At 37.4% G+C, this 25,169-nt stretch overlaps 2 protein-coding genes across 2 annotated transcripts in view; both read right to left on the bottom strand.

Moving 5' to 3' along the window:
• Positions 1-3,453, bottom strand: part of LOC134652967 (glutathione hydrolase 1 proenzyme-like) — a 29,712-nt gene extending 26,259 nt beyond the window's left edge. The window contains exon 1 of the mRNA XM_063508219.1: positions 3,379-3,453. Coding sequence (XP_063364289.1) covers positions 3,379-3,386 — 8 coding nt within the window. The 5' untranslated portion in view covers positions 3,387-3,453. The remainder of the gene's footprint in view (positions 1-3,378) is intronic.
• A 6,492-nt stretch (positions 3,454-9,945) lies between these two features.
• On the bottom strand, positions 9,946-15,759 carry LOC134652914 (SREBP regulating gene protein). Its single transcript, XM_063508149.1, has 4 exons — positions 15,486-15,759; positions 15,066-15,213; positions 14,609-14,760; positions 9,946-10,221 (listed from the first exon to the last, which is right to left on the bottom strand). The coding sequence occupies exons 1-4, from the start codon at positions 15,585-15,587 to the stop codon at positions 10,021-10,023; spliced, it is 603 nt and encodes a 200-aa protein (XP_063364219.1). The 5' UTR covers positions 15,588-15,759; the 3' UTR covers positions 9,946-10,020.
• Positions 15,760-25,169: the final 9,410 nt, after the last annotated feature.

Here is a 25,169-nt window from a genome sequence, read left to right on the forward strand (position 1 = left end):
CCGTTTCTATCCATGATCTACGAAGCCTAATTCTTTTCTAATGGGTACCCATAAAAGAAACATGAAGTTTTCGGTATTTTCTATATCTATGTCAGCGAACCGCGCAGGTAAACGTCACAAGAAATAGTAACATCAAGGATGTGACTATGGCTAAAGTCAGCGCCCATCGTCACGGTTAAGTTTGCACCAACACCATAATAAAGGTCCCGTATTTCCTTCCGCTACCACGTAAGCGGTTCTTACGTTAGGTGGGGGTGGGGAGGGTCGATCCCTAGGGGACACTTGGTAAACTTCATTTTTAATCAAACCAAACGAGATACAATTTTTTGCGCTGGTAACACTCATTCATTCGTTCCTAACTTCACGTTCTGTCATGGCACTGTATCGGAAAAGTCAGTGGTTCAAAAATGGCGGACGGTGAAAGATTTTCTGCGTACTATATTCAATTTTCGGTAAGCTTTAACTGGATTTATTGTATAATATGAGATGGAAATGATGTTAGTGAGTGTGCTTATTTTATTTGTTGTTTATTGAAGTGATGATTAACTTGGATTACATTGATATACGCGAACACATGTTTCGAGTACGGCACGTTTTATAATTTTACTATGTATGGGGAGACTTTGTCTTTTTCTTCAGGGGAGATATGATTCCGGGATCATGTCACCCCCAAAGCGATCAAGTATACATTGTAATAAATTTACTTACAAAATGATTCATAGAGCTATCATAAATATTTTCTTTTCTTTAGTAAATCATGCCGCGAAAGTACGACCAGAGAAACACTGATTTAAACTTTCAAGGTTTTTGGCTCATTATTGTTTATTAAAACGGAATTTAATGGCGTATAATTCAGTTTTTAATTATACAACCGACTCCGAAAACGGAATTAACCCCGTGGCCTTTGAAAAGACTGACTAAAGTTGACATCAACATTTTACGAACTACCCGTACTTGGTCTTTTTTATCAAGTTAAACGTTTTACACACAGGGGATGTTACTCGGTCGACAAAAAACACTTCTAACGATATTTGGTTTTCAACCGGCGATATTTGTTTTTATGGATGAAATGCTATTTCAATGGCTTTCCGACCTTATGTACTATAGAACCGACGGTCCATAGAAAGGATTTTAGGATTATGCAGCTTAAACACCGTCCTCAAAACGTGAGCTGTAAATTTCTAAACTTATTTATTATAGTAAACAATAACGACCAGTGATGGGTAAAAAAATTAAAATTGCTGTAGATCTGACGCTAAAAATACCTTCATAAGAACTTTAAAAAAATTAGCTTGTTACAAGAAATTTAGATTTTTTTTTTTTTGGTACAAAAATTGATTCCCTATTTTATGTTGTTTTATGGATAATACGATTACATTGTTTTTTTAAAGTATAAGATTATGGATTAATATGTGTTTGATATCTTCATATATTAATTTTCTGTAGGTGAATAAATTAATGTAGATACTACCCTCGAAATATGACATTGCCACTTAAAATCTTTTTACCAAGTGTCCCCAAATCTGGAAGACTTGATCCCTTCGGCTTAGACATCTGATTACCGGAAATACAACTTCAAAGCATGGAAGATGCAATATATATATGTTTGCTGTGTATTTTACAAATTATAGATGCATTGCTAATAGCGATCCGAGTTATATAATCAATGAGAATCTGGTATGGGGAGACATGGTAAAAATATGTTTACCATGTGTCCCAAGAACCAGGGTCACTTGATCCCCCTAGGATCAAGGCTCCCGACCAGGGGTAAACAAGTCTCCCTTACATAGGGGACACATGGTAAAAGTCAACAGTATCGGTTTTCATTAAATAATGATCTAATTTATTGCACAAATCTGTTCTAATTCAAACTATTAATGAAGAGATAAATTCTGAGTCGTATGGTCTATAAAGTTTTTCAATACTACAAATAGTTAAGAAAATGTATGCTAAAAACAAAAGGGGTGATCAACCCTCCCCAGTTTCCCCTATAGAAGTAAATGGGAATACGAATTATTTGAGATGTCGACTTCCTCTTGTAACGTCTGAATCCATATAGTGCAGGAGTTCCCAATCTTTTTCAGACCGCGCATTTGCAAGTTTACAATTTAATCTCGGCGCCCTAACCTAGCTAGGATATTCGTAATAGAAGGATTGCCTTTGCCGGGCACTTGCCACCCTCTTTATTATCTACGGTGCAACTTAATTACTTATAAGTAGTACACTGTTTTGAATAAAAAACCGCCATATTTCTTTCGCCGGGATCTTCGCGGGTCAGGGTAAAGGGTTAGAACCGCTGGTAGTTTTAAATTTTGACATTAATAAATTGAACAATAAACGATCATTATCGTTACAGTGAGTTCCGGCTTTTCCCCACGACTTGCGAAAGGAGCCTGAGGTTCATTCGACTAATTATCGCTTATCTCTTTATTTTTTTACTATGGTAACTGAAGCTACATAAAGTATAAACTAATTGCAGGCATCAATCCAGATATACCTTAATATATTGTAAGTACAAAGTTTCAAAGCAATCTAGCTACTGTTTTTAAAAATGAGTGTGCGTAACTACGTTTGTATGGGGAACCGAGCTTGCTGCGGGCTCTTAAGTAGGTACGTATCTCTAATGATGGTGTCACAAATTAAATTACGACACCGATTAACTTTATGTGGCCGATAAATTCAATTCAAAGTGGCAATAACACTGCTCATAGGGTTTGCACGACGGATCCGAAATGTGTGGGAAGATCCGCGGATCCGGATCCAGATCCGGATAATTTCATACATTTCGGATAATTTCATCCGGATTGCAAACCCTAACTGCTCATAATAACTGGGCTCGTTACAATGCATTCGTGACTCGTTCTTTAAACTAACCGTAATAGGCAGGTGGGGGAGTCCGGGAGACGTGCCCACTGAACTATTTTATTTAAATAGTTCCATAATCAAATTATTTATTTTTTAGCATGCAAGCATAGATTTATAAGGCACATGCAAGTGTCATGCGCGAATATATACCGTTAAATAAATATTTTGAAATTCGTCAACTGCATTTTTCTCATTAAATTCGATAAAACAAAGTGTACATTTATTGCATTTATATGATGGCTGAATAATAATTATGAAGTTCTAATACTCACGTGAATGCATTTAATTCTATTAGGTATTAAATTTTATCTGCATAAAGTGAGATTTTAAAGAAACCAATCACTCTTTAATAATACCGATTACAGTATTAATATTAGATTTTAACGCTCGCGAACATTGAACATTATTTATTGATAAATTAAAGCAATGTTGTCAATAAATACTTCTCTGTTTCACAATTTTCCTTGACACTCCACACGCAGAAAATTGAAAACACACAAATTGTTATCTCACCTAATCATGGTTGTTTGCAAATAATGCGTCAGGTGTACCGCGATCGTGCCGGACGACTGAATGGTAGATCGCGATACAAGGATATCTACCTCTACTGTAATTGAGCAAGATCTCTACAATGTAATACTATCGCTAAGGTATTAGAAAGATAATAATGTAAATATATAAAGGGAGATAATCGATTATGGTTCGTTTGAAACTGTGCCATTTATATTTTGAAAAGTACTAAGTATATATACCTAGGTATTCAATAATTGATATTACCTAATGTTGTATTAGTAATAGGTATAAAATAAATAAAAAAAGAATTAAAAAATTAAAAATAAACAAAAATAAAACCAAAATTAAATAACTTAATATAATATCTTTTTTAAAAAAAGGGAACCGCCTTCAAAAAACCAACCCACTGAAAAGCACAAAATAATTTTTATATGGCATCCCTATACGTCTCCAGTCCCTGTCCCGTCGTAAAGCAAATTTCTGCCAAAAAGTAATTAATACCTAATAATAAGAAAATTAATAATCATCCGGGTAATTACTTAGTTTTTGCAGTCGGTGCCAAACCAAAATTTTTGAGAACCGATATTTTAGACAACAAAGAACTGCACTTACTTGCATTATAAAGACATAGGTACTTAGTTTACTCATTATATAATTTATTTAGTTCTTGTAGGTACTAGGTACTTACTCGTATTTTTTTGCTGATTGGTAGTAAATAATGTTTTTGTTGGTTTGGCACCGCCTTCAAAAACTAAGTAATTACCCGGATGATTATTAATTTTCTTATTATTAGGTATTAATTACTTTTTGGCAGAAATTTGCTTTACGACGGGACAGGGACTGGAGACGTATAGGGATGCCATATAAAAATTATTTTGTGCTTTTCAGTGGGTTGGTTTTTTGAAGGCGGTTCCCTTTTTTTAAAAAAGATATTATATTAAGTTATTTTATTTTGGTTTTATTTTTGTTTATTTTTAATTTTTTAATTCTTTTTTTATTTATTTTATTTTTTACTTTTTAGTGATAGGTAGGTACTTCATTTATTTTAGGTTTTGGGCTAAAATATACTAGTTTGTTAGGTTCTCTATTTAGTTTTAGTGTAATTTAGTATTAAGTTAATTTGGTTTGGTTTTCTAGATGTGACGGATGACCTAAATAGCGTGGGCCTATGTTGCACCAACCCTGAGTTCCATTAGGTGAGCCAGGGTTCAGCATCAGCTCTATTTTGGGTACTGCTCTCCCAAGTGCTCATCAAGATGTGACGGATGACCGAAGTAACGTGGGCCTATGTTGCACCAAACCTGAGTTCCACTAGGTACAGCCAGGGTTCAGCATCAGCTCTAACTTGGGTACTGCTCTCCCAAGTGCTCATCAAGATGTGACGGATGACCAAAGTAGCGTGGGCCTATGTTGCACCAAACCTGAGTTCCACTAGGTACAGCCAGGGTTCAGCATCAGCTCTATCTTGGGTACTGCTCTCCCAAGTGCTGATTAAGATGTGACGGATGACCAAAATAGCGTGGGAATATGTTGCACCAAACCTGAGTTCCACTAGGTACAGCCAGGGTTCAGCATCAGCTCTATCTTGGGCACTGCTCTCCCAAGTGCTCATCAAGATGTGACGGATGACCAAAATAGCGTGGGAATATGTTGCACCAAACCTGAGTTCCACTAGGTACAGCCAGGGTTCAGCATCAGCTCTATCTTGGGCACTGCTCTCCCAAGTGCTCATCAAGATGTGACGGATGACCAAAATAGCGTGGGCCTATGTTGCACCAAACCTGAGTTCCACTAGGTGCAGCCAGGGTTCAGCATCAGCTCTACCTTGGGTACTGCTCTCCCAAGTGCTCATCAAGATGTGACGGATGACCAAAATAGCGTGGGCCTATGTTGCACCAAACCTGAGTTCCACTAGGTACAGCCAGGGTTGAGCATCAGCTCTATCTTGGGCACTGCTCTCCCAAGTGCTCATCAAGATGTGACGGCTGACCAAAATAGCGTGGGCCTATGTTGCACCAAACCTGAGTTCCACTAGGCACATCCTGAGTTCCACTAGGTACATCCAGGGTACAGCATCAGCTCTATCTTGGGTACTGCTCTCCCAAGTGCTCATCAAGGCGTGTCGGATGACCAAAACAGCGTCTACCTATGTTGCACCAAACCCGAGTTCCACTAGGTACATCCAGGGTTCAGCATCAGCTCAGATCTATGTATACTAAAACCTTCTCCAGAATGTAACAAACACTTTTCTGAAAACCGCATCAAAATCGGTTCAGCCAAACGCGAGATAATCGCGAACAAATATACATACATACATACATACATACATACATACATACGGGTCAAACTGAGAACCTCCTTTTTTTTTTGAAGGCGGTTAATTATAGTTGTAGTTATTTTAAAAAAAATACAGTCAAGATCAATAGTAGCGGATGAAACAACTCACCAAAAGTATATTATGCCACCCTTAAATATAATATTTTTATACTTTTCCAAATAGATATATATATATCTCTACAGTTTGCGTTCAAAAGTATTTGTCATGATCTAATTGTTTTACATAAATTTAATATCCTCTTTATGTTAATAACTATAAGCTATTACTATTGGATACTTTTGACGCCTAGTCTGATCAGTGGTTCGTCCATTGATTTCGATTCGCGTTGACTTGCCTATTTTGAAATAAACTAGCAAGTTATAGGTACTACACCTACACATTTCGAAGATGAAGTATCTGTCTGAAAAAATACTCACGCGCATGATGTTCGCGGGCGGTTTTTGTGGGGAAACCTTGAAGATTGGTGGGGCATGGAAAAGCGTTAATTAAAGAATTAAAGCATAGGTACTTAACAAAATTAAACCACTTGAACTTGTCTCCCACATGCATTACTATCGTTAATGTTATCGAGCCTGCCTTCATATTTTAACAACGAAATTGTAATTTTAATAGCCGAGTTATATTAGGACTACTAAATAAAAATAAATTGATTAACAATTGAATATGATTTATTTTCAAATTACTTACATGTCACTTCGAACGTCCATCAACCATCGTTCTGATTTGAAGATCATCATTGCCTACATAGAAAGTAAGTATAGAAATTCAAAATTGGTAAGGTCAAGTGAGGTAAATGCAACTATGGGATTATTGCGTCTCTCCGTTCTTTCTCGAATACGAATGGTCGAAACGCCCTCTACTATGCAACGTTTCATGCCTGAGATACTTGGAAATGAAACGTTGCATAGTAGAGGGCGTTTCGACCAATCGTATTCGAGAAAGAACGGAGAGACGCAATAACCCCATAGTTCCATTTACCTCACTTGACCTTATGCACGATTGGCTCAATATTTGTGATGTGCTTTAAATAAATTTCTTAAACTAAATTTTATAGTAAAAAAATACCATGCTAGGTCAATCTTACAATCTATAATTTAGATCAGCTACTGCTATATTTACAGTTCACTCTTCAGTTTTAGTAGCCTTATCACGAGTTTGACACTGACATATTCGCTAACGTCTGCGTAACTTACTTTCTATACATCTCGCATCTTTTCTAATATCTTCGTTCAAGTGTGACTATTATTTGAATTTTGAATATTGTAGTTCTATGGTAAAGTATTTTTAATAGTGGACTAAATAACAAATAACCTTGCTATTAATACTTAATCAAATCACGTAACAAACATGTGTACCATAGTTGCAGTACAATGGATTGCAGTTAGGTGGCCTTACGGTACTTACTTTACAGTAAGACTGTGTAGCATAATATGCAAGTCGGTAGGATGAATTGTAAAAGAGTATTGTAATTGTACAATGCACCCTGCACCAGAAACATATCAGGGTGCAGGAAGCACCCTGTATATTGATACAGGGTGCTTCCTGTAACAGGAGCAATAAATTAAATTGTAGGCTGTACTCCTCAAACTGACCAACATTTGTTCAGTTTAGTTTAATTTATTGCTCCTGTTACAGGAAGCACCCTGTATATATATAATATATAATCAATTAAAATTTGCAAACCAAGGCAGCGGTGGCGTAATGTCATCGCCAAAGATTTAAACGCCTGTGGGTTGGCAGAAACCGATGTCCAGGATAGAGCGAAGTGGAAGGAGAAAAGTAGGAAAGCGGACCCCGTTACAGTACGGGACAAACGCTAGGAGGATGATGATGATGATGAATTAAAATGTGTATGAACAATGTACATATTTCTGCAATTCACCTGGTATACTCTCTATTTAAATACAATTTACAATTGCTTTCGTAAATATATTTAATTTGCTTAAAAAAAGGTAATCTCACACTTACGTACTAAAATAATTTGGTGTTCTCATTTATTGTAATATCCTTAACGCCCTTAATGTGGATGTGCTTCTGCTAATTTTATAAAACTTTCTTGGCCTTTATTCTCCTATTAAGTATATCTATTCTCTGCAATAAAATCCTTTGTCTTCTCAAAAGCAAACCAAGCTACTAAAATATTATTAATGTCCATTAAAAACAACAGTGTTTGTGTGCTGTGTATAGTACTATTTAGTGTAAAATTTTACGTACGTAAACGTAACAAATAACATTTCGTAAGTGCCAGTTGCACCATCCGCACTTGACAGACTGATCAACATCACCCGGCGCGCAATTTGGTGCAACCGACCCTAATTGTGCTAAACACACTACAGTCGAGAGTAATATAATAAAATTATCAGGAAAAACTTAACAAGTGATGGGCCTAGTCATTTATTTGTGTTCAACATTTTATTAGCGTGGGAATATGTACATTCAGTGTAGCCTGTCGAACAAAAAATAATCCCTAGATTATTTAGTCATTTGGTACCAATTAGTGCAATATAACTAAATGAAGGGCACTTATTAAATTTTATAATTCGTAACTTAGTAGTTTGGACAATCTAACGGTTTTTTTTACGATTAATACATAATTCACTGCGAAATAACCCGAATATCTTCAACATAATTTTGCTAGCTTTGATAAAGTAGACTGTATTTTGTTATATATATAAGAAATACCTAGTTAATATTAAGTTTTTTAATTATTGTATTTCACTGGTGGAGTGTTAGGTATGTCAATATCTGTTTTGTGACGCTAACTACATATTACACCTTTTAAAAATTACATCAGGCAAAGAATACCTCAAATATCTAAAAGAGGTATTGGCTGAGGTATTGTCTATATTTGTGGCTTTCCATCAGGTAAGGGTCCTTATGCTTCATTTGCAATAAGGACGTTTCTATCAGAATTTCAGATGGAAGCATCCTTATTACACTTGAAGCATAAGGACCCTTCTGTAATGGAAAGCCACATTTGTATATTCTCGTTATTCCCACTAGTCAAGTTGTTTAGCGCTCTTGCTTATAATATACGACGTACTAATTTTCATGCATAAAAAAATTAATAATTTAATGGACATTACGTAGATACTCACATCAGAGACAAATTGATAATAAAGACTAAACAAATGTGTTCTATGCAAAAACTTCTTTCTTTATAATTGTCGTAGATGTGACATTTAGCAATGTCTCAGTCTCAGTTCCACTTAATACAAAGATTCATTGATTTTATGAGTAGTCTAAGAAAAAAATCGTCTCCGGGTTTGACTGCTGAAGAAGGTGGAGCTATGCCAACGGCACCATATGTTCTGTGGTACCTCAGATGTCAAATGTAAACTTTTACCGTACCGGGTAATGTACATATGTATTATTATCCCTATCTACATTAGAATATGTCAAATTCAAAGCACGAATTTGTCTTGCGACTTTACAAGTGCCAACCATGTGCCAACAATGAACATCTACAACAATTGCAAAGACCGCGAGTTTGTACAGAATTGTAATGTCTTTATTGTTAAATTGTCTCAGTTTACTGTAATAATTAAATAAAGTCTTATTTACTATGTGTTCATATTATAAACTGCATGTTCACATGTGAAAACCACCCCGCAGTCCAACTTTGGCAAGGACATTTAAGTGATAAATGTTATTAACTATCTTTCTTAACACTAAAATTATTATTATTAAATTGCGTTAACCTATATTTACGCCCTGAACGCAGCAGTATCATTCTACAATTTGAGTAAAAAGATATGCACAAGTATCATTAGGTATAACGTCCAGTCAAAATTTAAAGATCTTAGAGGTACTGCCTAATAAGTTCGCGCGGCCGGCAGCGATGTGCGTTGTCGTTATATGTATATTGGATTGGCACCACTTATGGGTAAAAATATATATATGCATATAACGTTTCAGCGCAAATATATCTTATGCTAAATTCGAGCGCTGACACAACATATTTTGACATGAACATTCTGATGAATGGTAACTATAAATACTCTAATATGAGTATTGTGGCTCATTATATTGCTGAACCTAAGAAAAAATGCAGATTCTAAGTACATGAGGCCTCTCCTAAGGGTTTTCAAGAACTTGACAGCTTTGACAGATGTCAGGACCAGGCATCTCGGTGCTGCCACCTAGGTTGAGGGTCGACTTATCCCCATCCTTACAACGCAAAGCTCATTTCACACTTCTTTTAGTGTTATTGAACTTTTTATACTGCCATTAAAAGCCCAGCCAAAAAACCCTCATGAGTAAAATACAGCAAAATGAACCACTGTTGTAAAGCTAACCAACTGTTAATCAGGGCTTCTAGTTCCCGGAGGCTCGTCCCCAAAGCAGTGCTTGTGTGTCGGGTCCTTGTAGGAGTTCTCGTGCTGTACGCTGTGCGAGCTGGTGCGGCATTTGGTCAAGCACAACTCGTAGTCATCTGAGAGTGAGCGGAATAGTACATTTTCCTCCGCTGATAGTTTTGATAGCACCAATTCTAACATGTCTCTCTGAAAAAAAAAAGAACATTATATAATCAAAGGTCAAATGTCAAAGCGTCAACAGGGGTGAATAAGTATAAAAACTAGATATGATTTTACGATAATTTTCTAAGAACTACCCAAACAAATGGTGTCATGTGATTTAACATAATTTGTGTGGTTAGTTACAAATTGTTACAAATTTTTAAAGTGCGTTTTAGACCTATGTTCGTGATTTATATGTATTGAGCGAAAGTCAAAAAGCGGCCAAGTGCGAGTCGGACTCGCCCATGAAGGGTTCCGTATTTAGGCGATTTAAGACGTATAAAAAAAAACTACTTACTAGATCTCGTTCAAACCAATTTTCGGTGGAAGTTTACATGGTAATGTACATCATATATTTTTTTTAGTTTTATCATTCTCTTATTTTAGAAGTTACAGGGGGGGACACACACATTTTACCACTTTGGAAGTGTCTCGCGCAAACTATTCAGTTTAGAAAAAAATGATATTAGAAACCTCAATATCATTTTTGAAGACCTATCCATAGATACCCCACACGTATGGGTTTGATGAAAAAAAAATTTTTGAGTTTCAGTTCGAAGTATGGGGAACCCCAAAAATTTATTGTTTTTTTCTATTTTTGTGTGAAAATCTTAATGCGGTTCACAGAATACATCTACTTACCAAGTTTCAACAGTATAGTTCTTATAGTTTCGGAGAAAAGTGGCTGTGACATACGGACGGACAGACAGACGGACAGACGGACAGACAGACAGACAGACATGACGAATCTATAAGGGTTCCGTTTTTTGCCATTTGGCTACGGAACCCTAAAAATCAGGATTCGAATCGATGAAGTAACTAGAGAAAATCTTCAAGATTGCTAATTAAATTTTTAGCAACCATAAGTATTGTGATCTAAATGTAATCTAAATGTAATGTAGGTACCTAGTGAATGTTTTGTGACTTGTAAATGTAAACTGAGCGTTGTCCAGCGGGCGCTGGAGAGAAAACTGGTGGGGATCACATTGAGAGACCGTAAAACGAATGAGTGGCTGAGACGAGACTAGAGATGCCCCGAATAGTGGTTTTGGCCGAATACCGAATATTCGGCCCCTCTCTCGGCCGAATACCGAATATTCGGCATGACATGCGAACATTTTGAGTCACAATTATTATGAAAACTGATCGCTAACAAAGCTCAACGTTAGATGATGTTAGCTAAGATATTATATTTTTGTTGAACAGCATTAATGACTAGAGTCAAACAAAACAGACTCATGAAAAAATAAAATGTTTTTTAATCAACAAATGCTGAAAAAAGGGTCTTCGTATTTAACAACTTTCCAAGAACACATTCTAAATATACCTACATAGTTTTTGGTTATTTTTATTATGCAATTTTTCTTTTTAAGTAGGTGCAACAGATATTCGGTATTCGGCCGAATAGTAGGCAACATTCGGCCGAATAGTAGGCAACATTCGTCCGAATACCGAATATTCGGCAAAGTGGCCGAATAGGCCGAATACCGAATAGTTGCCGAATATTCGTGGCATCTCTAGCTGAGACAGCAGAGCAAGGTCACGGATGTTGTAAAACGCGTAGCCAGTTTGAAGTGGGAATGGGCTGGTCATATGGCACGAAAGACCGACTCGTGGAGTAAACGAATATTCGAGTGCCGACCATGGGGGGAAGAACGTCCTCCAAGTAGACCCAATATGCGTTGGGAAGATGACATCAAAAGGACTGAGGGGATGAGGTGGCTCCAGGCTGCACAGAACCGTGACGAATGGCGTAAAATGAAGGAGGCCTACACCCGAAGGGTAGAAAAGGGCTAAAGAGAGAGAGAAAGAGAGAGACTTGTAAATAGTGTAGCTTAGTATTTTATTTATTTATTTATTTATTTATAGCCTTATTTCAGAATACATTTTTTTTTTTTTTTTTATATCTACAGTTTTTCTTAATTTACTACGGTAACTGATTCTGTGTGCCTTCGGGCAAAGGCCTCCCCCAATCTTCTCCACTCTTCCTTATTATGAACTAATCTGGTCCATGTTTTTGTTTTTGTGCCTCCAGCCATGTCTTTAATTTCATCGGACCATCTTTTAAATTGCCCGCCTCTGTTTCTTTTATGCCCTCTAGGGTGCCAAAGTGTTACAATTTTGCTCCATTTATCTCCTCCTCTAAACTATTAGAGGAGGAGATAAATGGAGCAAAATTGTACAAAAAAACAAAACAACTAAAATGGAAGTGGGCTGGACATACTAATGTCCAGCCCACTTCCATTTTAGTTGTTTTGTTTTGTATGTAACATCAGTAAACCCTGTTTTGTCTCTTAAATTCTTGCAACTTATTTTGTCTATTCTTCTTTTCTTTAAGATGCTTCTTTCCATGGCTCTCTGAGTTATGCTTAACCTTTTACATTGTGCTTTGGTGAGTGCCCACGTCTGGCAGCCATATGTGAAGATTGGTAGAATACATGTGTTGAAGAGTTTTCTTTTGATGTGCATACTTATTTGGCTATTTTTCATGACTTCTTTCAGCGACCAGTATCTCTTCCACGCGTTTCCAATTCTTCTGTCTATTTCCTTTGTTGTTGAGTCATGGTTGGATATTAATTGACCTAAATATTATATTCTGTTACATACTCAATGGTGTTGTCATCTATTTTTATCTCTTTGGCATCCATACTATTAGTCATTGCTTTAGTTTTCTGGAGATTCATAGAGAGTCCGACTTCTTTACTAGCTGTATTCAGTTCTACGAGCATTTTCTGTAACTCTTCTGCTGTATTGGCGAAGACCACTATGTCGTCCGCGAATCTCAAATGGGTTAGTTTCTCGCCGTTTATATGTAAGCCGTTACTCGACCAATCAAATGTCCGAAATACTTCCTCTAAAACTGCTGTGAATAGTTTGGGTGATAAAGGGTCGCCCTGTCTTACTCCTCTCTGTATATTTATGTCACCACCTTCCTTTTCCAATTTGATTTTTGCTGTTGTTTCTGTGTAGATGTTCTTAATTATCCTTATGTATTTGGGCTCGACACCTTGATTTAGCAAAGCTTTCCAGATTTTTGAGTGGTCGAGTGAATCAAACGCCTTGCAGTAGTCTACGAAACAACAGTGATAGTGAATGTTATATTCTTTGCATTTTTCTGCTATCTGTCTAGCTACGTGTATGTGATCCACTGTAGAATAGTTGTTTCTAAAGCCTGCCTGTTCTCTCGGTTGATTTTCGTCTAAAGTTTTGGTAATACGGTTTAAAATAATTTTCGAAAATACTTTATACATATTGGACATTAGGCTTATAGGCCTATAATTTCCAATGTCGTCTCTGTTGCCCTTTTTGTGTAATAGATTAATAGAGGATACTTTCCATGATTTTGGTATCTTTTCTGTTTCCAGGATAATGTTGAAGATTTTAGTCAGGAGTGGTGTAATGATCTCTTTTGTTTCAAGTATCGCTTCATTTGATATATTATCAGGGCCTAATGCTTTGTCTCTCTTTTGAGTGCTGATTGCTTTTTCGACTTCGCTTTGCATAATAGATGGTACTTCGTCGGAGTCAGGTAATTCAATTAGTTCAGTTGATGATCTTTTTGAGTATAAGTCTCTATAGTAATCTGTGGCAGTACTTATAATGTCTGGTCTTTTAGTTTTGTCTATGCCGGAAGGATTTTTTAGTTTAGGTATCCATTGCTCCTTTTCTTGTAGTAATTTCATGGCTTTTTTAGTTCCTCCGGTTTTTTCTATTAGGATCTCCAAAGTCCGTAGTCTATGGTCTTTCCTGTCTTTTCGCATATTGGTTCTTAAATCTTTACTTAATTGAGTAATGGCTCTTCTAATTTCTGCTGTTTTAGGAGAAGTTTCTAACAATTTTGCTCTGTTTTCCATAATTTGTAGCTTAGTATTAGTTCGTTTTCAATAATCACGGAAGAGTGGTGCCTCCCGACACAGGCAAATATATTGCTTACCGGGAAACACCATCCCTCAAATTGCACAGCTTTTTTATGAAATAAAGAGTTTTGTATTTGTAATCTAAACTATCTAAAGGTACGATTTTGCAAAAACTCCGCTCTGTGTACCTACATCACCTTAAGACGGCGGCCAGAAAATCAGAGGATAATAAAACAAATGCTGCGCCGCGAAACTTGCGACGGAAGATATGAGTGATTATTTTGAAAAATATTAACTTTATCAAAAATGGTTGTTGAAGACCCCTACCGTCAATATATTAAAAAAAAAACTAGTTTTTAGAAGCTAAATTTTTTGTATATTTTTGTGTCCAATTTATTATGATAAATGGCTTATTTTCTACCTATTTAAGACAGTTTTGTTATGAAATTCAACATGTGTCATCATCCCTATTATAAATATCTCTTTGGTAAAGGATTAATTGGTAGGCACATTACCTTGCCCGGGTCTAAGCAACACGAGACACAGAACTCGTAGATAACACAGCAATGGTTTTCTTTGCAGCTGTCACAGCCATATCTCCTGGTCGACTCTGCGTCTGGGTCACAGCAGCCATTCTTGTTCATGTGGTTCCTTTTGCATACATAGCCTGGAATTCACCAAATATTTCCAATGTAAAATCAAAGTTCAATATACCATCTAAATTCCTATGATTGTGATAGTGCAGTGAGTTACAAAAGAACATACCCACTTTATAAAATAATTCCATTCATAAAGTGGGTATGCAATTTTGCAAGTATGCTGTACATTCAACATAATTTGAATAAATTTAATCTCTAAGAAACAAAATTGGGTAGCATTTTTTACAACCAAGAATAATTTGCTTTTATGGATTTAAATTACAATTGAAGTTTTCTTATTTGTTTACTGTAAATTTTGTCATATAATGCTTACCTCGATCATCAACTATGAAGGTTTTCCCCTGTACGGAGTTCCTGCACACAATATTATCTAGTGTATCATTGTGCTCCTGTAGTGTTCGCCACACAAACGGCTTCCTCTCAATCATGATGTCCTGGTATGCCATGTTCCTGCTTCCACCCTGCAGATAATTAGGATCCATTTAATTGTGGTTTCAAATACTTAATTCATGAGTGTATTGCACTATAAGTAGGTTATTGAATATGTTGTCAATTTAATCATGTATTGTATTTTTCTTCATTACAAAATCTTAACAATTTAAAGTGTTTATAAGAAACTGGCATGAGGTTAACAAAAATAACGGTAAAACGAAAGTAGCTTCATAACACAACAACTATACAAACGTGAAGAAAATGATGATATGCTGATGTGCAATTACTGACAAAAACTAACCTCTCTCCATAAACTGACGATGCAGTAAGTCAGCGAAGATGCAAATATTATGCCTAAGACGAGCCTTCTTCGGATAAACCTAACTAAAGCCGCGTACCACATCTTAAATCTTCTAAATGAGATTTGAAACAAGAAACTGTGTTGACACTTCGCGAGCGCACTACCATTTTTAAAGACTAATCACGATGGAACGTGATGAGTAAATTTAAATGATCTCTCTAAATTCGTCATTGCTGTCAACTATGTTTGTTTTATTTATTGTATAATAAATTATACGCCTCGTAATTGTCTGGAGTGCTATTCTGTTGTGTATGTGTACACAAACGAAATTGACGTATTCATTAGATTATTGACAAGTGACAGTGACATACTACTTTGTTTTTTTTTTATTTGTCCTTCTGGACAGGCTAAGACCATAGGCCATACTGCCGGCCTAGCCAAGGTTACAATCGCTATCGTTTCGATAACGAAACGCTTTGTGTGTCTCTATCACTCTTCCATATTAGTGCGACAGGGACAGTTGCGTTTCGATCGCTACGGAGCGTTAGCGATTGGTACTTTGGCTACGCGGCCTGCCTCGTCTTCGGTAAGATTACATTTCTTAAGTCGGTTTTAGTTATAGTCTTCCTTTTTATAAATCCATAACTCAAATCCAATAAGTTCGACGACCGGTCTGGCCTAGTGGGTAGTGACCCTGCCTGTGAAGCCGCGGTCCTGGGTTCGAATCCCAGTAAGGGCATTTATTTGTGTGAGCACAGATATTTGTTCCTGAGTCATGGTTGTTTTCTATGTATTTAAGTATTTGTATATTATATATATCGTTGTCTGAGTACCCACAACACAAGCTTTCTTGAGCTTACCGTGGGGCTTAGTCAATTTGTGTAATAATGTCCTATAATATTTATTTATTTATTTATTTAATAAGTATGTCTTCAGTATATTTGTCTTCAATAATTGGCTTTTTATAAATAATCCAGTCCAATAGTAAGTCTTCAGTTTAATAAATCACATGTCAGTATCAGGGTTACCATATCTTGGTTTTTCTCCAAATCCAGTAGAAATTAGAATTTCAAGTTACATCCAGATCATGTATAAAATTAAAATCTCTCACATAAATAAATCTGTGAGTATTCAAAAATTAAACTCGTACCAAATCATTACAACAATCCACATTTCTCATTTTACAAAATGCAATTTAAAACCGATCACAATACGCTGAGTTGACTCGCAGGTAGAAGTTTATAGGTGATGAGGTGAGTAGGTGGTGGTGGTGAGTTCGGAGTAGTTATACTTTATATATTAGTAAGTTTCTACAAGTGTACTGAGAGAGGAGCAAGCCCGGAAATATGCTTAGGTGTCGCAGGTGTCGCAGCACCTCTTTTATACATTGATGTTACTTTGTTGCACATGCGTCAACGCGTTAAGGATTTCATCACTAATAAGCATATCCGCCACCTTGTCATAACAAGTCATTGTAAATCATAGTTTTATTAGATTTTTATTACTAGAACGTGACTGTTACGCAGGAATGCCGGATTAGTCAAATTAGTTGTAACCTATGTAATATATTTGCTTTGATGTTAGGGTTCACTATTGAAGTAGTGGGTTCCTTAACTCCTCCCTCCTTAAGATAAAAATACATTTTTAACAAAAATTATTTTTTATAAAAACTAACTTAGTATAAGTGTTAAATAGTCTCCCTGGAGCGATCAATGTCTAACTATTATAATACTTAAAAATCAAACATACGGGCATAGCAGTGGTTAATATACTTACAACAAACTGTGTCAAAATATTTTTAAGAATCCAGAGAGGAAAATGAGGACTTTGTTTGTATGAAAAGCCGCGGTGTATCCTCTTAAGGCCTGTACACACACACCGGATTCGTGTGCGTAGGCATGCAGAAGTTAAGAAGAGCTTTTCACGGTAGTGAGACGCTGAGCTATGAACTGGGCTATAACCGCGAAAATCGAAGTTCGCAAATTGCGGGCATTTTTCTCTGTCACTATAATTACGCCTTCATTAGAGTAAAAGAGAAAGATCCTCGCAATTTGCAAATTTCGGTTTTCGCGGTAGCCACTCAGAGGAGTGCCGCGGCAGTATCTCGCCCGCGAGATAGACTACCCGTCTTTTTTAGGGTTCCGTAGCCAAATGGCAAAAAACGGAACCCTTATAGATTCGTCATGTCTGTCTGTCTGTCTGTCCGTCTCTCCGTCTGTCTGTCCGTCCGTATGTCACAGCCACTTTTCTCCGAAACTATAAGAACTATACTGTTGAAACTTGGTAAGTAGATGTATTCTGTGAACCGCATTAAGATTTTCACACAAAAATAAAAAAAAACAAAAAATTTTTGGGGTTCCCCATACTTCGAACTGAAACTCAAACATTTTTTTTGCATCAAACCCATACGTGTGGGGTATCTATGGATATAGGTCTTCAAAAATGATATTGAGGTTTCTAATATCATTTTTTTCTAAACTGAATAATGCGCGAGAGACACTCCCAAAGTGGTAAAATGTGTGCCCCCCCCCCCCTGTAACTTCTAAAATAAGAGAATGATAAAACTAAAAAAAATATATGATGTTCATTACCATGTAAACTTCCACCTAAATTTAGTTTGAACGAGATCTAGTAAGTAGTTTTTTTTTATACGTCATAAATCGCCTAAATACGGAACCCTTCATGGGCGAGTCCGACTCGCACTTGGCCGCTTTTTTTAACCGCCTTCAAAAAAAAAAGGAGGTTCTCAGTTTGACCCGTATGTATGTATGTATGTATGTATGTATATTTGTTCGCGATTATCTCGCGTTTGGCTGAACCGATTTTGATGCGGTTTTCAGAAAAGTGTTTCTTACATTCTGAAGAAGGTTTTAGTATACATAGATCTGAGCTGATGCTGAACCCTGGCTGTACCTAGTGGAACTCAGGTTTGGTGCAACATAGGCTCACGCTGTTTTGGTCATCCGACACGCCTTGATGAGCACTTGGGAGAGCAGTACCCAAGATAGAGCTGATGCTGAACCCTGAATGTACCTAGTGGAACTCGGGATGTACCTAGTGGAACTCAGGTTTGGTGCAACATAGGCCCACGCTGTTTTGGTCATCCGTCACATCTTGATGAGCACTTGGGAGAGCAGTACCCAAGATAGAGCTGATGCTGAACCCTGGCTGTACCTAGTGGAACTCAGGTTTGGTGCAACATAGAAACACGCCGTTTTGGTAATCCGTGACATCTTGATGAGCACTTGGGAGAGCAGTACCCAAGATAGAGCTGATGCTGAACCCTGGCTGTACCTAGTGGAACTCAGGTTTGGTGCAACATAGACACACGCCGTTTTGGTAATCCGTCACATCTTGATGAGCACTTGGGAGAGCAGTACCCAAGATAGAGCTGATGCTGAACCCTTGCTGTACCTAGTGGAACTCAGGTTTGGTGCAACATAGGCCCACGCTATTTTGGTAATCTGTCACATCTTGATGAGCACTTGGGAGAGCAGTACCCAAGATAGAGCTGATGCTGAACCCTTGCTGGACCTAGTGGAACTTAGTTTTGGTGCAACATAGGCACACTTTGTTTTGGTTAACCGACTTGTCGTCGTGAGCCTATGTTGCAGAGTTCCACTAGGTGGGTCGATGAACTTTTTTCTAACTGCCTTTAAAAAAAGGACGTTCTCAGTTTGACCCGTATGTATGTACCTATGTATGTGTGTATGTTTGTTCGTGATTATCTCGCGTTTGGCTGAACCGATTTTGATGCGGTTTTCAGAAAAGTGTTTGTTACATTCTGGAGAAGGTTTTAGTGTACAGTACATGGATGGTTTGAAAAACCAATTGGACCCGGTAGGTGGCCATGCTATCGGTATACCTACCAACAAATTTATGTTGCTAAAACCGATTTAGATAAAATAGTGGGAGTGGGAGTCGGACTCGGACTGGGACTGGGAATGGGAGTGGAAGTGGGAGCAATATACATACAAATCGTTTGGCACCAAAACGTCATATTATGTTATGTCGCGATTATCATCGAGTTAGGCCATCACCAACATTAGTAGGTAGTTACTAGCCCAAAACTAAATGGAGAGCCTAACAAACTAGTATTTTAGCCCAAAACCTAAAATAAATGAAGTACCTGCCTATCACTAAAAAGTAAAAAATAAAATAAAATAAATAAAAAATAATTAAAAAAATAAAAATAAACAAAAATAAAACCATAATAAAATAGCTTAATATAATATCTTTTAAAAAAAAAGGGAACCGCCTTCAAAAAACCAACCCACTGAAAAGTACAAAATAATTTTTATATGGCACCCCTTTACGTGTCCAGTCCCTATCCCACGGCGTAAAGCAAATTTTTGCCAAAAAGTAATTAATACCTAATAATAAGAAAATTAATAATCATCCGGGTAATTACTTAGTTTTTGAAGGCGGTGCCAAACCAACAAAAACAGTCTTTACTACCAATCAGAAAAACAATACGAGTACCTAGTACCTACAAGAACTAAATTAATGAGTAAACTAAGTATGTCTTTATAATGCACGTAAGTGCAGCGTTCTTCGTTGTCTAAAATATCGGTTCTCAAAAATTTTGGTTTGGCACCGACTTCAAAAACTAAGTAATTACCCGGATGATTATTAATTTTCTTATGATTAGGTATTAATTACTTTTTGGCAAAAATTTGCTTTACGCCGTGGGATAGGGACTGGACACGTAAAGGGGTGCCATATAAAAATTATTTTGTACTTTTCAGTGGGTTGGTTTTTTGAAGGCGGTTCCCTTTTTTTAACCGCCTTCAAAAAAAAGGAGGTTCTCAGTTTGACCCGTATGTATGTATGTATGTATGTATGTATATTTGTTCGCGATTATCTCGCGTTTGGCTGAACCGATTTTGATGCGGTTTTCAGAAAAGTGTTTCTTACATCCTGGAGAAGGTTTTAGTATACATAGATCTGAGCTGATGCTGAACCCTGGCTGTACCTAGTGGAACTCAGGTTTGGTGCAACATAGGCTCACGCTGTTTTGGTCATCCGACACGCCTTGATGAGCACTTGGGAGAGCAGTACCCAAGATAGAGCTGATGCTGAACCCTGGCTGTACCTAGTGGAATTCAGGTTTGGTGCAACATAGGCCCACGCGATTTTGGTTATCCGTCACATCTTGATCAGCACTTGAGAGAGCAGTACCCAAGACAGAGCTGATGCTGAACCCTGGCTGTACCCAGTGGAACTCAGGTTTGGTGCACCATAGGCCCACGCTATTTTGGCCATCCGTCACATCTTAATGAGCACTTGGGAAAGCAGTACACGAAATAGAGCTGATGCTGAACCCTGGCTGTACCCAGTGGAACTCAGGTTTGGTTCAACATAGGCCCACGCTATTTTGGCCATCCGTCACATCTTGATGAGCACTTGGGAGAGCAGTACACGAAATAGAGCTGATGCTGAATCCTGGCTGTATCTAGTGGAACTCAGGATTGATGCGACATAGGCCCACGTTATTTTGGTCCTCCGTCACATCTTGATGAGCACTTGGGAGAGCAGTACCCAAGATAGAGCTGATGCTGAACCCTGGCTGTACCTAATGGAACTCAGGGTTGGTGCAACATAGGCCCACGCTATTTAGGTCATCCGTCACATCTTGATGAGCACTTGGGAGAGCAGTACCCGAAATAGAGCTGATGCTGAACCCTGGCTGTACCTAGTGAAACTCAGGTTTGGTGCAACATAGGCCCACGCTATTTTGGTCATCCGTCACATCTTGATGAGCACTTGGGAGAGCAGTACTCAAGATAAAGCTGACGCTGAACCCTTGCTGTACCTAGTGGAACTCAGGTTTGATGCATCATAGGCACACTTTGTTTTGGTTAACCGACTTGTCGTCGTGTGCCTATGTTGCAGAGTTCCACTAGGTGGGTCGATGAACTTTTTTCTAACTGCCTTTAAAAAAAAGGACGTTCTCAGTTTGACCCGTATGTATGTATGTATGTATGTATGTATGTATGTATGTGTGTATGTATGTTTGTTCGTGATTATCTTGCGTTTGGCTGAACCGATTTTGATGCGGTTTTCAGAAGTGTTACATTCTGCAGAAGGTTTTAGTGTACAGTACATGGATGGTTTGAAAAACCAATTGGACCCCGTAGGTGGCCATGCTATCCGTATACCTACCAATAAATTTAAGTTGCTGAGTGGGAGGCGGACTCGGACTCGGACTGGGAATGGGAGTGGGAGTGGGAGGAATATACATACAAATCGTTTAGCACCAAAACGTCATATTATGTTGTGTAAATAAAAAATTGTCGTGATTATCGTCGAGTTAAGCCATCACCAACATTAGTAGGTAGTTACTAGCCCAATATTAAATGGAGAGCCTAACAAACTAGTATTTTAGCCCAAAACCTAAAATAAATGAAGTACCTACCTATCACTAAAAAGTAAAAAATAAAATAAAATAAATAAAAAAATTAAAAATAAACAAAAATAAAACCAAAATAAAATAACTTAATATAATATCTTTTTTAAAAAAAGGGAACCGCCTTCAAAAAACCAACCCACTGAAAAGTACAAAATAATTTTTATATGGCACCCCTTTACGTGTCCAGTTCCTATCCCGTCGTAAAGCAAATTTTTGTCAAAAAGTAATTTAACTAGTAATAAGAAAATTAATAATCATCCGGGTAATTACTTAGTTTTTGAAGGCGGTGCCAAACCAACAAAAACATTCTTTACTACCAATCAGAAAAAAATACGAGTACGTACCTACAAGAACTAAATTAATGAGTAAACTAAGTATGTCTTTATAATGCAAGTAAGTGCAGAGTTCTTCGTTGTCTAAAATATCGGTTCTCAAAAATTTTGGTTTGGCGCCGACTTAAAAAACTAAGTAATTACCCGGATGATTATTAATTTTCTTATTACTAGGTATTAATTACTTTTTGGCAAAAATTTGCTTTACGACGGGATAGGAACTGGACACGTAAAGGGGTGCCATATAAAAATTATTTTGTACTTTTCAGTGGGTTGGTTTTTTGAAGGCGGTTCCCTTTTTTTAAAAAAGATATTTTAAAAAGATATTATATTATTCGACTTTACAATGATTTAGGACTTTAGGTGCGTAATCTGGGGGCACGGTAGTGCCCCCGCCAAGACGAGCAAAGCGAAGCGCAAGGGCACTACCTACCTTTTCTCGAAGCGCTTCGTCGTTTTATTGAACCCTCTTATGGGTCGTTCTACCGTTTCGTGCCGATTTCGTGTCCGAGCCCACATGAAGCGTTAAAATTATATTTTTTTACTTGTGGTTATTTTTAAAAGGTATGTTTATGTGGTACGAAAAATGCGCCAGTTTTGGAATTTAGCTAAACCTAATGATCTATTAAATAAAAATTAAAAACATGCGAAAAGTTCATTTCCCTCGCACCTAAAATGGCGTACCATTGGGTTCGAAAATTAAAAAACACTATTATTTGTAGATAAACCCTACTTTCCGTTATTGTTTATAAATAAGCACATAATCAGTATTATAATGGTACATGGTACGTATTTTTAAAGTTAAATTATCATAGAGAGAACGCACTTTTTAATTTTGTCACGCGAAAGACTTCATTTTCACTCTAAAAAATTGCCACTCATGCCAAATCTAAACGCGCCTTTATTCACGAATAACTGTGATTGCTACGTGTTTTTACTACCTTAGTCTACCGCAATACGTCAACGAAGGAGGTTTCGCGCTCTTGATTTACGAATAATTTAGGTTCTCCTCACCGGAAAGGCACTTTGTCACGGTTACTACTCATTTTTATCCATTAAGTAATTTGGTGCTATATATATATTGCAAAAAAATCACCTTGTTAATAATCTGTTAGCATTTTGGTATATCTTCATTACTTTTACTTGATGACATTCTAGCCTTAAAGACTATAAAGAAATTTAAAAAAACCGTCGAAAGTTCATTCCACTCCAATTCATCCCTCTCCATTTCTTCCAATATTGTCGGGTGAAGGAAATGAACCAGTTTGGAAGGAAATGAACAATAATTTTGTATGACAGATGTGATACCTTTTTATGTTTTTAGCCCACAGCCCAAGAGTTATATACACACATACGCTCTTAAATCATAACTCCCATGTTTTGAAACGTATATATGTCCAATTCTTTCGACTTCGTTAGACCGTTTGACAGAGTTTCAGGGTATAGGTTCTTATCTATACCAGGGATGTTGCGAACATCCGCATCCGCATCCGCAACCGCGGAACTTCCGCATTATTTTCAACATCCGCATCCGCATCCGCATCCGCATAAAATCGATGCGGAGCTTATGCGGATGCGGATGTCGAACAAGTCGGTACAGGAACGTCTTAGCGGCGGCGTAAGTGCTAGGTAATTTCGTCATTACCTATAACGAAATCGTCTAGATCCAGAAAAGTCGGCGAAGTTACTGTTTATTAAATATAACGCACCTATATTCTTGCTCAAATACTAAACGTTTCGTTTTTTTTTAATAAAAATGTAATATTGGACGTTTTCTAAGTACCTAATCTTGACATCCGCATCCGCATCCGCATCCGCGGATGTGAGCCTTTAAATATCCGCATCCGCATCCGCATCCGCATCCGCATCCGCGGATGTCAAAAAATCTGCATCCGCAACATCCCTGATCTATACCCGACAGTATGTCATGGGAATCCTGTTGGTTGTGGATATTGCATATAAATAAGCAGATAGGCGCGTAAGTAGGTTTTTTTGTCATGGCAAATATTGTAAATATATCGGATAGATACGAGGGGCGTTCAAAATATTCTCGGTATTGATATCTTACAACCTCTTCTAAAATTTCTTTCGTTACTGGCCGCTAAGGTTTATTCATTGACATTAAAAAAAAGTATAATTCGAACCGAGATGTTCTTTTGTTTTTCTGCAATTGCTGAACAAACATGAACATCATGTGGGAATTGACAATGTTAACTAAATTAGAACATCGATGCGTGATAAAATTCTTGACAAAACAGGGTAAAAATCAAAAAACCATAAAAGAGGAAATGGATTGTGTTTACCGTGAGTCTGCTCCTTCTTTATCTACCATTCAAAAGTGGTCAAGCGAGTTTAAACGTGGAAGGGAGAGTGTTGAAGACGACCCTAGACCTGGCCGGCCTGTAGTAGCTACTTCACAAGAAAATATTGATAAAGTGGAAAAACTTATATTGGAAGATGGTCGAGTGAAGGTAAAATCTATAGCACAAGTAACCAATCTCTCTATTGGTACCGTACATGATATTATCCATGACCATCTTAATATGTCAAAAGTAAGTGCAAGATGGGTTCCGCGAATGCTGACTCGGCTTCAAAAAGACATGCGTGTAGCTTGTTGTTCCGATTTTATTGACCTGTGCGGTGAAAATCCTGATGAGGTGCTGCAAAGAATAGTTACTGGAGATGAAACCTGGGTTCATCATTATGACCCAGAGAGTAAACAAGAGTCCATGCAGTGGCACATTAAGGGTTCAGCTCATCCCAAGAAGTTCAAGGTCATCCCTTCAGCTGGCAAGGTCATGGCCACGATATTTTGGGATTGTGAAGGAGTATTACTGATCGATTATAAAGAAAAAGGTGTAAATATCACAGGACAGTACTACGCTAACATTCTACGTCAATTAAAGGATGCAATCAAAGAAAAGAGGCAAGGAAAGTTAA

This window comes from Cydia amplana, chromosome 12, assembly GCF_948474715.1.
Source record: "Cydia amplana chromosome 12, ilCydAmpl1.1, whole genome shotgun sequence".
NCBI lineage: Eukaryota > Metazoa > Arthropoda > Insecta > Lepidoptera > Tortricidae > Cydia > Cydia amplana.